Source organism: Chroicocephalus ridibundus, chromosome 7 (genome assembly GCF_963924245.1).
Source record: "Chroicocephalus ridibundus chromosome 7, bChrRid1.1, whole genome shotgun sequence".
Lineage (NCBI taxonomy): Eukaryota > Metazoa > Chordata > Aves > Charadriiformes > Laridae > Chroicocephalus > Chroicocephalus ridibundus.
Genome location: NC_086290.1, coordinates 16,723,155 through 16,735,581, shown reverse-complemented (window position 1 = coordinate 16,735,581; position 12,427 = coordinate 16,723,155). Strand labels below are relative to the sequence as shown.

At 51.1% G+C, this 12,427-nt stretch overlaps 1 protein-coding gene across 2 annotated transcripts in view; it reads left to right on the top strand.

Moving 5' to 3' along the window:
• Positions 1 to 12,427, top strand: part of MARCHF4 (membrane associated ring-CH-type finger 4) — a 113,764-nt gene that overhangs the window by 77,083 nt on the left and 24,254 nt on the right. For both annotated transcript variants that reach the window (XM_063340398.1, XM_063340397.1), the window contains exon 3: positions 6,190 to 6,382. In XM_063340398.1, the coding sequence (XP_063196468.1) occupies positions 6,190 to 6,382 (193 nt within the window). The remainder of the gene's footprint in view (positions 1 to 6,189; positions 6,383 to 12,427) is intronic.

The following is a 12,427-nucleotide window of genomic DNA, read 5'->3' as shown; positions in this document are numbered from 1 at the left end:
CGTGATGGGACTCTGCAGTGGGTCTCATCTATGCAGCTCCTTTGTAGCCGCTGCTGAGCCACATTCACTCTGATGCTCTGATTTTAGCAAATACAAGATCCATTTGAACCAGCCTCCCCAGACCTACAACTGTCTGCAGTCTCAGGGAGTTCAACTCTGCTTTACAGTTGTTATCACTGACTCTTTGTGTCTTGTGCATTGTTTCAGCTCCAAAGATTCTCAGTTATCCAGTGCTGGGGCTGGGATCCGGTCCTAGTTCTCCTCTGGCTCTATTTTGACTGTGGTGATGCTCTGTTAAGAGCTGATCAGTGTTCGTTTGTGTGGCCTCTTCATCCGGATTCACACATCCGCAAGAAGTAGACGAGGTCCGAGGGTGCTTGAACTTCAGCCTGAGCTCCTGAGTGAAAAAGCTTGAGACAAGTTCACTGGGGTCTCCTGCTTGTCCCAACTTGCTGCTGTTGGGTGTTGAGCCTCGGCTGGTCCCTGCTGAGCTCCAGCTGCAGCCTCCAGCCTGCAAGCAATGTGTGCAGTCACGGCAAGAGAGACTTCATGGCCTGTGTCTCATAAAGGGGGCTTTCCGGGATACCGATACTGTAGCCTGTGTCTTACCAGATGCTCTGGCACACAGAGGGCCGGGAGTTTCATCACTGTACGTTTCCATTACATGGCCATAGTGGACCCTCCTTCCTCCCTGCTGCCTTTCCAGTATCTGAATAAGCCACAGCATGCTGTAAATGTACAGCAGGGAAGCTACCACAGCTGTGACATAACTTTGCTTGGTGAATTTATAAAAAGAAAAGCCATCCTCCAAAAGATAATTGAGGAGGATGGCCAGGGCCTCAGGACAGCAGAGAGGGGAGAGCCAGACCTAAGCGGTGCTGGGAATGGTCCATCCCATCCTTCTAGGAAAAACCTCTGCTTGTTTGTAATCCCAGGTCCGAAAATTAAATTGCTGACTAGCACAGCTCAGGATGTTAATGATACGTACTAAGGGGACGTGTCAGATAGATACAGCAATAAAAATAAACTGAACTGCCTGAGGCAGGCATGGGGGAGCTCTCAGAGGAGTGTAGGAAGGCTTTTCCAGCAAGCAAGTCTTCTTAGCAAGCTGCTGCAGTAAGACACAGATATCTTCTGCAGGCAAATATCTGCCTTCGATCTGTTCACGCTGGTGCTTGGGAACATTTGGAGACTGCTGGTGCCAAAGAAAGGGAAATACGGAACAGGCCTTAAATACTCTAGTAATGAGGTTATTAATCTGTGTTACATTAGCAGTGGGGGGGTTTCACTCGCAGACCTCTGAGCGGAAGCACTAAAGCAAACAAGGAAACAGGTTTGTCCTAAGTACAACACTTAGGTGCAAGAGAACAAGTGTGACAGGACTGACAGGCACCGATCCCAGCCTGGCCCCTGGCTAAGGTCATCGCAAATCTCAGATCTGGGCTCCCAAGAAACCCTTGCTGAGAAACCTGGGTCGCAGAGCTTTGTGATTTGGGGAAAATGGGGAAACTTGGGGAAAATGAGTCCAAGAGAGCATGGTGATTTGCATGTGCACATCTGCGTGGTGCACCAAAGCACTCAGCCAAGGCGGGTGGTAGCACAGGACAGACAGACGGCTACTGAGTGAGGGAGGACATTTCTTCAGAATGGTCTGGAGGGCTAGAGCCCTTTTTCCAGGATGGGTGGCAAGCCATCTGTCATGGTTTCAGCTGGAATAGAATTGATTTTCTTACTAGCAGCTGGTATAGTGCTATGTTTTGGATTTGGGATGAAAATAGTGTTGGTAAAACACTGATGGTTTTGGTTGTTGCTCAGCAGTCAAGGCCTTTTCTGCTCCTCATACAGCCCCACCAGCAAGTGGTCTGGGAGGGCACAAGAAGTTGGGAGGGGACACAGACGGGGCAACTGACCCCAACTGACCAAAGGGATATTCCATACTGTATGACATCACGTTCAGCATATGAATCTGCTGAAAGAAGAAGGAAGGGGGGGCACGTTCTGAGTGATGGTGTTTGTCTTCCCAAGTAACTGTTAGGTGTGATGGAGCCCTGCTTTCCTGGGGATGGCTGAACACCTGCCTGCCGATGGGAAGCAGTGAATGAATTCCTTGTTTTGCTTTACTTGTGCCAGTGGCTTTTGCTTTACCTATTAAACTGTCTTTATCTCAACCCACGAGTTCTCTCACTTTTACTCTTCAGATTCTCTACCCCATCCCAGCTGGGGGAAGGGAGCGAGTGGCTGTGTGGTCCTAGTTGCCGGCTGGGGCTAAACCATGACACCATGGGAGAGCGCTGCTTGGGCATGCTCTAAAGCCATTGTAAGCCTGGAGCTCACAAAACTGCTCCTCTTATCCTGCAGGGGCCTTTAAAGCTTTCTGGTACCACCAAGTCCTTAGTTCTGCCCTGTTCAGCACTGGCAGAGCATCTGCAGAGCTTTCTACCCACCTCAAGGTCACATTCCTGATTGACAGCCTGGGTGAGCTGCTGGTTGTTAAAGGCACACTTCAGTGGCTACCTGGGACTCAACAGTCATTATCAGCTGAGGAAAGAAGGGTTCAGGTTTAGGTCTCTCCCCACAAGGTAGGATTGCTTGACACTGTGACCTTGCTAGAGCTTGAACGTTTCAGCTGGAGATTTGGAGGGGGTGGGCTGCGTCTGCCGCCAAGCATTCAGAAAAAGAGCTTTGGGGGTTTCAGGGGTACCGCTAAAGGGACTCTGCAGCGCTGCTGAGACCTTTCTTTGCAGCTCTAGTGGTGACTCGAGGACAATAGGGTCACCCACTAAATCCCTGGTCTGCTGGACATAATGATGGTGGAGAGGGGTTAGGAAAATAAGTGATTTTCTAAGGGCTGTTATGAAATCTGAAAAACACATTGCTATGATTGAGGTGGGCTCCCAAGGCCACTGGTGCAGGGACACATCAGGCCCAGCTCCTGCAGCTGAAATACATCATCACGTTCCACCTCTGAACAGCTCTTGGACCCTTCTTGTGCTCTCGCTGGGTAACATGCTTTATCTTCTGTCTCACCCCTTTTCTTCTCTCTGTGCAAACCTCATACCCTAAGATGTGTAGCGAAAGGGAATTAAAAGATGAAAAATAACGACTCCAGTTATTGGTGGCTCGAGGTAGATGTGGGTGCTAAACTGCAGTTCTCAGGGTTGCCAGAGAGGAAATACAACATTTATTACTTGCAACTACTTTTTTTTTTTTCTGGAAAATATTAAATTCTTCTGCAAGCTGGTTATTTTCCCCAGTGTTCAGCTCTGACCCATTTACCTCCTTGCCAGAGGGTAATCACACCCCAGTGCCACCTCCCGAACAGAGTCAGGACTGCTGCTGCGTGTGTCTCTGTCACTTAGTGCCAGAGGCCTGGGGAGAGTCTCCTACCCCCTGGCACGACTGATAGACTCCAGCCTCTTCATTATCGCTGCAGCAAGCTTCCCGGCAGCTGCTGCCAGCTGAGCAGCATCAGGCAGCATCCCTGCCCATGTTTCAGCCTCTCTGTTCCCAACCAAAGGGAGCGGGGTTTGAAGTTTGCACTCAGGTGTAACTTCTCTGTGCTCTGAGCCCCCCCATCCCCTTTGACAGTTGCACCTAAGCCTTCCCGTCTCTGCAAAGCAGTGGTGCTGGTTGTATGTGGCTGCTAGTTGTAGAAAACAGCTCCTTTTTCTTTTTCTGTCTTTAATTGCTACCTTGGAAGGACCTGTTGCCACCACAGGCCTTGCTGTGTGCCAGACAGATGGTGAGGAGCCAGTCCATTACCTCCTCGAGAGAGAGAAATGATGCAGAATGATTAGGCTGGCACAGGCGCACACGGGTCAGCGTGAGGCACCTGCAGTAAAACCTTCGCACGCAGCACCAGGCTGTGTGCCGGGCTCCCTGCGCTCCCGGCCCCTCGGCCTTTGCCGGAGTTAGTGGAAGGGGAGATGAGGTCTGGGGAAAGCTGCAGGGGTGAAAGTGCAACCCCACACACTTAGCAACTCTCCCCCACCACATTCCCTTGGTCTTGGAGCTCTGAGCTGGTGGCATTGGTTGCAGATTTGTCCTGCATCTGGTTACGGTACTGTTCAGGATGAAGCTGAAGAGCTGATGGGAGCACAGCAGCGTAGCTGCTGATCCCACCCTCAGAACCCAGATTTGGGGGTGATGGCCACTGGGACGTCTGTTGCCCCCTCTCAGCTCTGAGGTGGCCTTTGCTGTGTCTTATGAGGGGAACAGAGTGGCAGAGCTGTCTGTGGACTCCAGCACCCTCTGACCCTCCCATTGTGACTGGCACCACCAAGCTCCCAGCCCTCAGAGGAGCGCAGTTCGCTGCCTCGACTTCTTCTTGGCACAAAGGGGACACTGGCGTGACTGGATTTGGTGGGGGCGTGGGGCAGGTCGGGCTATGGCAGAGTGGACATGGGCTGTTGAAGGGATCACTGAGTGTCCCCAGTGCTGGGTGTTTGCCTTTGGCTGGGCCAGCTGCTGGAGCGGATGGCAGGAAGGGGACTGGTGGTAGCTGAGCACAGTCCTGTCTCAGCGGGGAACAGATTCTCTTCTGTTCAGCAGCTTTATGGCCACCTACTCTGTGCCCAACTATGAAATAAGCTGGTACCACCCCCCTCACTGTTGCTGCACATCCCTGACATATGATTTGAGGGCCGACTGCCCTTGCAGGACGTAAGCCAAGGAGCAAGGCTGGCAGAGGCAGACACTTCAGCTCACCTCTGAGCCAAGCCAGGCAATCTCCTTCCAGTTGCAACCCACAGGCCTCAACCTCAGGCTGAAGTTCTTGTCTGTTCCTCTCCAACGGCGGCCCTTTGCAGGGGAGTGCATTCGGCTCAGGGGTTTGGATATTGGACTGGTAGAAATGCCATGCATTCCTGTACCAGCACAAGTCACCGGTTGTCCTTGCCCTTCAATCAGGGTTCAAAGTCCTCCCTACCTCCCAAAAACCTCTGGTCACTCCTGGCTGGCCTGGGTGTTAAAGGAGGACCCAGCAACTCAACTCCCTCACCCTGCAAAAGGAAGGGACAAGGCTTGAAGAGTGACCCTGATGTCCCAGGATATCAGGGTGCTGAGGGCTCGCCAGAGATGACGCCTCACAGGGACACTGAATTTGGGATGAATCCAGACTTAACATTTCCAATTCTTCTGAATCCTCTTTACCTGCAGGAGGCTGAAGTCCGCCTTTATTTATCCTCCTGCCAGTCCCACTGAGATTTCAAGGGCATGTATCTCACAGCTAAAGGTGGCCTATATACTTTGATGCCAAGAGAGACTGTCTCTCCCCAGCCTGTTTACGTGTTTGATTTCTGATTTGCAGGAGGGGCTACGGACCATGTCCTCACATCTTGTTGAAGAAAGCAATTTCTGCTCTTGGCTTTTACAGAGTAGTTCTCTCAGCACTGTAAATCTGAGTGGGGAGGTTTTATGCTGGATGACAGAGAGGAATCTGTCTTAGGATATTTATACTGTAGCTTATACAAAGCTATTTGACATAATGAATGGATTTGGGGGGAGTTATTTCTATTTTTTTCTTCTTCTGAGGAAGAAGCATTGGCGTTTACCTTGGAACACAGCCTGAACGTGTCATCACCTAAAGGCAGGGTGTCCTGACCACACCAACTTGTGTTGTTTGTAACAAGTTTTGTGGGATGTGCGTTGCCACTGCGAGATCTTACCTAGTGCTGTGATCCTGTCAGATCTCACCAAGTGGCACAGAGCCAGCTCATGGGAGGCCTCCGAAGGAAAGCTCGGCTCTGCGAGACATTTTGTCTTGTGGTAATAGGATGCCCTACAAAGGCTGCTGCCTGGCCTCTATTTGAGGCAGCAACTGAATGTCCTGGTTTGTGATGGCCGTCACAGACCTACTGTCACGGGGATGTTATTTTTGGTGTCTTTCCCCAAGTCCATCCTGACTCCCTCAGGTCTCTCTGCTTTCCTGGTGAGATGCAGAATTCCTCCCCAATGCCTCTTCAGCAATGCTGTCAGGAAACATGGGGCCATGCACTGTTGAACAACTGGCATGCTTCACCCCAAATGTGGAACAGGTAAAAGTGTCTATGCTCATAGGTGCTCTTTGAGATCTCCAAAACCACCACAATGATGTAAAACAGTGATGTGCCCCGAGTAATGAATCTCTTCTCTTTTTCCTTCCCCCCTCCCCATTGTCCCCTATCCTTTCCCCATTGCCTCCCCTTGCAGTGGCAGGCCATCTCTCTGACAGTCATTGAGAAGGTCCAGATAGCAGCGGCCATCCTGGGCTCCCTCTTCCTCATCGCCAGTATCTCGTGGCTCATCTGGTCGACCTTCAGTCCTTCAGCCAAGTGGCAGCGCCAGGACCTGCTCTTCCAGATCTGCTATGGAATGTATGGCTTCATGGACATTGTCTGTATAGGTGGGTGATCGTATCTCACGGCACGGCTCAGGTTGCCCAACCGCTCACCCGCGGAGAGGAGTGGGAGATGGTGCGGAGAGCCGGCCAATACAGCTTGGCTCAGATTGAGCCTCCCCGGCTTTTCTTCCTCTTTGCTTTCACGGCACCTTTTTTACAGTTCTGTCTGCTTGTCTGGGCAGCCCCAGAGTGCCTCCTTGGCTGGGCTGGCAGAGCAACCTGCAGCAAGCCCAAACAGAAACAGAAACAGCTCTCTCATCAGAGCAAGAAGAGGCAGGGGAGATCTGGGGGAGGCTGGGGAATGTACGACTTTTGAGAAACTCCTTCCTTTCTGGAATAGCTCATTTAGGGACTGCCCCATGGTTGGGTATGGCAGGGTGTCTCCACATGCAGCTCCTTGGCTCTCCAGACCAGTCTTTCTGCCGGGCAGGGGTGGTTTCCCCTTCTTTGGCCCACCCTGGAGCTGCAATTCCCAACCAGTCCAGGTCATGGCCCAGCCTTGGGCCCTTGTCAGGTTGCTGGTACAGAGCGGCTCTGAGGATGAAGCTGCCCCACACTGAGCAAGCCCAGACAGCAAAGCAGATGCTGGCAGCCTGGCCCCAGCAGGGTCTCCCTGAGACCTCGCGCTGTAGCCCCAGTGCAGGTCTGCAGGATGGGGGAACATAGCTGACAATATCTTGATATCTATGGGCAGAGGCACTCACCAGCCAGGCTGTTGACAGAGCAGTGGTTACTGAAACAATCCAGTGAACACCAGCCACTTCCAAACCTGTTGCTGAGCAGCGTCCACCCAACCATAGGCCACCAGATACCGTCAGTTCAAATAACCCTGCCAGAAAGCAAAGAGAGTCCAGAGAGCTCTTCATGTCTGGGTCCTTCCATCATTGGTACAAAGGCAGAAGGAGCCTCCCAGAAACTCGGTGGGACAAGGCAGTCGTCTTCACTTGGTGGATATGTGTTTGTGTGGGTAGAGCCACTCCAGAGGGAAGGAGCAAGCACAGCCCTCAGTTCAGCCCTGAGGAGCAGCAGGACAGTCATTATCATAGAGCAGCAGTTGGTGAAATTTGGGTACAGAAGTAAAACAAACCCAGCAGCTGGGACCCTGGTATCCCGGTTCAAATGGCTTTTGGCTTCACCCTTCCAGCACAGGACTCGGGCCCGCCGAAACCCAGGCCAATTCCTCCTGCTGTTGCTGACAACGAGATATGACCTTGGCCTGCTCCTTCATGAGATGCTGGTGGAGCTACCACATCTCTCCAGGAACAAAGGGTGGCAAAGGGGGTGAGAGACAGGCAACGCCCACATGTTGGCACAATAGTCACTGGTGACACCCTTTTGCTGGTGGAATTGTGAGCAAAAAAAATGTGTGTGTGGCGTGCATTTGTGTTGCCTTGTTGGCAGAGGACAGAGGTGGAGAGCTCTGGCCTGGGCAGACATCAGTAACATGATTAACTGGCTTTGATAAAGCTTCACGAGCTGAGGGGAACTGATTAGCTCATCTGTCAATAGGAGCTAAATCCTCCCACATGGCAGAGAACAAACCTCACCAGCCATGAACTGAAGGGGAACTGGGCAGACAGGTTCAAATTTGAGGTTCTTTGTTTCTTTCTTATTCTTTTTTTTAAGGGTCTGGCCTCTATTTCTCTTTTCCACCTTCTCTGAGGGGGAGAAAAAAGCCCCTTTGCATCTCCACTGATGTCACCATCAAGCTTAATGCCCTAAGATAGGAGCTTTGATTTTTTCCAGCCAAAGAGCAAGTGGCCATCCTGTTCCCAGGATCATTTCAGAGTCGTGGCTTGGGCCAGCCCCTTGTCTCACGGTCCTCTCTGCGCAGCTGGCAGTTCTGGCGGGCCAGGCGTGGTGGCTTTCCCACAAACTCAAAAGCAAGTGGGAAGCATTACAGATGCAGTGAGTTAACATGTCTGCATGTGGCTTCTCTTGCCCAGCACCTCAGAGACCTTCCAGAGATGGCTCCACTTGTGCTGTATGAAGCATGTCTGCTTGTGCTGCCAGGCAGCCCACCCGTGCTCGACCAGGAGAGATGATGATATTCTGGACCATGTGAGCCTTTGCATACATTTCGCTGGAAAAGCTCATATGTGCATGCAGCCAGCCCACTGCCCCAGCCACGCTCCAGAGTAAAACTTGCTTGTGTTGTGCATCAATACCCTTTGCAATCCCAGCTGTTGCTGCTGCTGCCGCCGGGTCTGCAGTGGAGGTGAAGGGAGCTCTGAGCAGTGCTATCTGAGATCTGGTGTTCACTCTCCTCCCCGCCTCCTCCTTGTCTTTCTCTGCCCAGACTGAACCAAGTGACAAATGAGATCTTCCCAGAGAACTGTGACTCCCTGGCTGTCCATGCGGCCAGGCCTCTCCTCTGAGTGACTTCTCTCCAGCCCTGCTGATTTCAGGGGGTTGCACTAGCACTAGCCAAAAGGTTAGTCTGTCCCACAGAGAGGCCAGGCCAGGTCAGATCAGGTCAGCAGAAGGGGCTGATCTAAGGGAACTCTGTGACTGGGTTTAATTCCTCATTCGTTGTAGCTTTGCTTGATTGTGATGGATGCAGCAATGCCAGCTCACTAGAAGACTCGAAGTGAGTTCCTCACTGTGGAACACCTATTCTCCCTCTCTTTATCCTTCTCCCACACCTTGCAGCCTTGCGCAGTGTCTCTTTGATCACAGCCGGGCAAAGCCGGCTCTGGAGATTCAGAGTTTGCTCCTGACTGCCAGCGTGGCCCAAAGCCTCTTGTTACTCCTCCCTGGGCTTTAGTTCCACTTCTGCAAGTTCAGGATAAAACCTCTCATGGATAATTGCAGTGACAACGGTTCTTGAAATACCAGGGTGCTGTCTGTGCATTTCGGTGTCTCCTCCTCCACAGTCCAGCCCTTTTACCCTTTTGCTTTCCAGCCTGTGGGTGGGTAGAAAAGACTTAGAAATGCACAGCAGCAGGGAAAGAGCAGGACATTAGGTGAACTCAGTTCTACCACACTTGTTTTTTTCAGCTAATGTAACACACACTTTGTCTGTGCATTGTTTGGTAACAGGCTGGGCAGCCTTAGCTTGCAAAATGTTATACAGTAGGTCCTACACTAATTGTATGAATTCCAGTTGTTCCTTCCCCCAGGTTGACCCCAAGCTTTGCTTTCACCGGCAGAGGAGCAGAGGTTTGAAAGACGAGGTTTGAAAGACGAGGTTTGAAAAACAAGGTATTTACTGAAGAGCAGATGTGCTGAAGCAGAGCTCCTCTGTAGGTTCTGCTGGTTCCCACTTCAGTTGTCCTTGGATGTCTCATGTCCATTAAGTAGCCAGTGACATTTGTCCAGGAGGCCAGTTTACACACCCTGTCACTGGAGATGCTCAGCAGGACACTTCCTCTGCCATTGTAAAGTGTCAAAACTGGAAAAGACACCAAATCTGCAGACTGTCATCAGACAGGGAATACGCACCTAGTCAGCAACTACCCAGCTGTTTTGTGTGATCCCCTCTCTACCAAGTCATTATGAAATTTAGGTGGCAATTTGCCAAGACAGAGATACCTGTGCAATTTGCATGGGCAATCCCGTGGCAGCAGTGATCTTTCCAATGTGGAGTCAAAGGTGAGGGCATGAGTGCTCACTTGCACATACAGCTCCCTAAGCACAGATCATTTGGTTCTTGTTGTCTTCACTTGAGCTGTACTTGGTCTGAAGTAGTCAGATCATCTCCAAGCTGAGCTCTCAAAATACAGAGACTATTGATCCATGCATCAAAATCCAGGGGTCTTGTGTTTAACCCTCAGCTGCTCACACTCAGTAATGCACTAATTTTCTTTGGACTTTGCTAGATCTTAGCGTGCTCCACAAAAACAGGTGTAAGGGACAGACACCATTTTCTCCCCCTTCACCCACCGTGGAAACAAAACCACAACCAAAGCAAAATGAACCTGCTCCTCACGACCAGCAGGACAGATGGTATGGCCCCAAGTACCAGAAGCTACGTCCATCTGGGCAAGATGTGCAAGATGATCTTTCAACATTGTTCTCCCACTTGCTCTCAGACATAGAGCAGGAGGGCAAGAAGCACTGGAAAGGATTGCTTGGGATTTGTGGGAATCTCCAATACTGGAATTTTTTTGGAGAACCTGTTAGAAAACATATGTCAAGAACAGGTTGCAGAGAGATAATCCCAGTTTGTGAAGGAGGCGCAAATGAAATGCATCTTGATATCCAGTCTGCCCCAACGTCTTTCATTCTGATCTCTCTCTCTTTCATGTGTGCTGTCTCTGGTCATGTCTGTAGGACAGATATGAGAGTTGGATTAAATGAGAAACTGGTAATGGTTGCTCTGCTATGAAGCCATCTACACCACAGACATTTGTGATCAGCGACCAGGAAGAGAATGAAAAGTGAAATGGGGACTGTTCATTTGATTAACTGCTCTCTCCGTAGATCCATGAGAGGTAAATCCAGAAAGCTGGCATAGAGAGGGATTAGCAGAAATGCGGTTATTGAAATGCAGAGATAAATGGAGTGAGCCTTCACAGGCCTGAGTTACTGAGTAGGGAGAGTAGCAGCCTACAGCCGGGCTGTAAATCCTGAGAGATACCTGCCTGTTAATTAAATGATGGTCCTTGGAGAGGGAAGGAGGAGCTTGCCTCTCTCTCTGTCAAGGTGCAATTAAGGAAAGTCAACGTTTGTAGATTAAGGTGTCATTTGGGGTGAGAAGGACAGGAAACCATCTCCTGTTAAACAAGGAAGGACTCTGCCAGCTAATGGGAGCACATCACAGTCTAGGCTGAGGCGTCACCAGATGGGCTCCAAGGGGGAAGCGCGTCTCAGGAAGGCCATGAGCAGGCTGTGTGCGCAGGGCTGTCACTGTCGCGGCTTGTGTGGGCAGTCCTACTTGCCCTCATACAAGGGTATCCCTGTGATTGGCATGAGAGGGGCTTTTCCCCAGCAATGCGAAAGCAATCCCATCTGCCTCTCCTTGGATCGCTGTCTGCTGGAGACTGTTGCTTTGTCCATGCCCACCCCGTCCTTGCCTTGGTGCTGCACCACGCACTTCCACAAGCACTTCCACTGTGTGGAAGACACAGAGAAGGCAGAGCTACTGAATGCCTTCTTTTCTTCAGTCTTCACTGCTAAAGCTGCCTCTCACGAATCCCATACCCTGGAGGCAAGGGGGAAGGTCTGGAGAGAGGAAGATTTTCCTTCAGTTGAGGAGGACTGGGTCAGAGACCACTTGGCCAATCTGGACATTCATAAGTCCATGGGTCCTGATGGGTTGCACCCGCGAGTGCTGAGAGAGCTGGCAGATGTTATTGCTAGACCACTCTCCATCGTCTTTGAAAGGTCATGGGGAACAGGAGAGGTGCCTGAGGACTGGAGGAAGTCTGACATCACTCCAATCTTTAAAAAAAGGCAAGAAGGAGGAGCAAGGGAACTACAGACCGGTTAGTCTCACCTCTGTCCCTGGGAAGGTAATGGAGCAACTCATTCTGGATGTCATCTCCAAACACGTTGAGGAACAGGAAGTCATTGGAAGTGGTCAACATGGATTTACCAAGGGTAAATCATGCTTGACCAATCTGATAGCTTTCTATGATGTTATAACTGGTTGGCTGGATGAGGGGAGAGCCATAGATGTCATCTACCTTGACTTTAGCAAGGCTTTTGACACTGTCTCCCGTAACATCCTCATTAGGAAGCTGAGGAAGTATGGGCTAGATGAGGTGACGGTGAGGTGGATTGAGAGCTGGCTGCGTGACAGAACTCAGAGGGTTGTGATCAGCGGCACAGAGTCCAGTTGGAGGCCTGTAACCAGTGGTGTCTGGTGTCCCCCAGGGGTCAATACTCGGTCCAATTTTGTTCAGTATATTCGTTAATGACCTGGACAAGGGGACAGAGTGTATCCTCAGCAAGTTCGCTGATGATACCAAACTGGGAGGGGTGGCTGACACTCCAGGGGGCCGTGCTGCCATCCAGCGTGACCTGGACAGGCTGGAGAGCTGGGCAGAGAAGAACCTAATGAGGTTCAACAAAAGCAAGTGCAAGGTCCTGCACCTGGGGAGG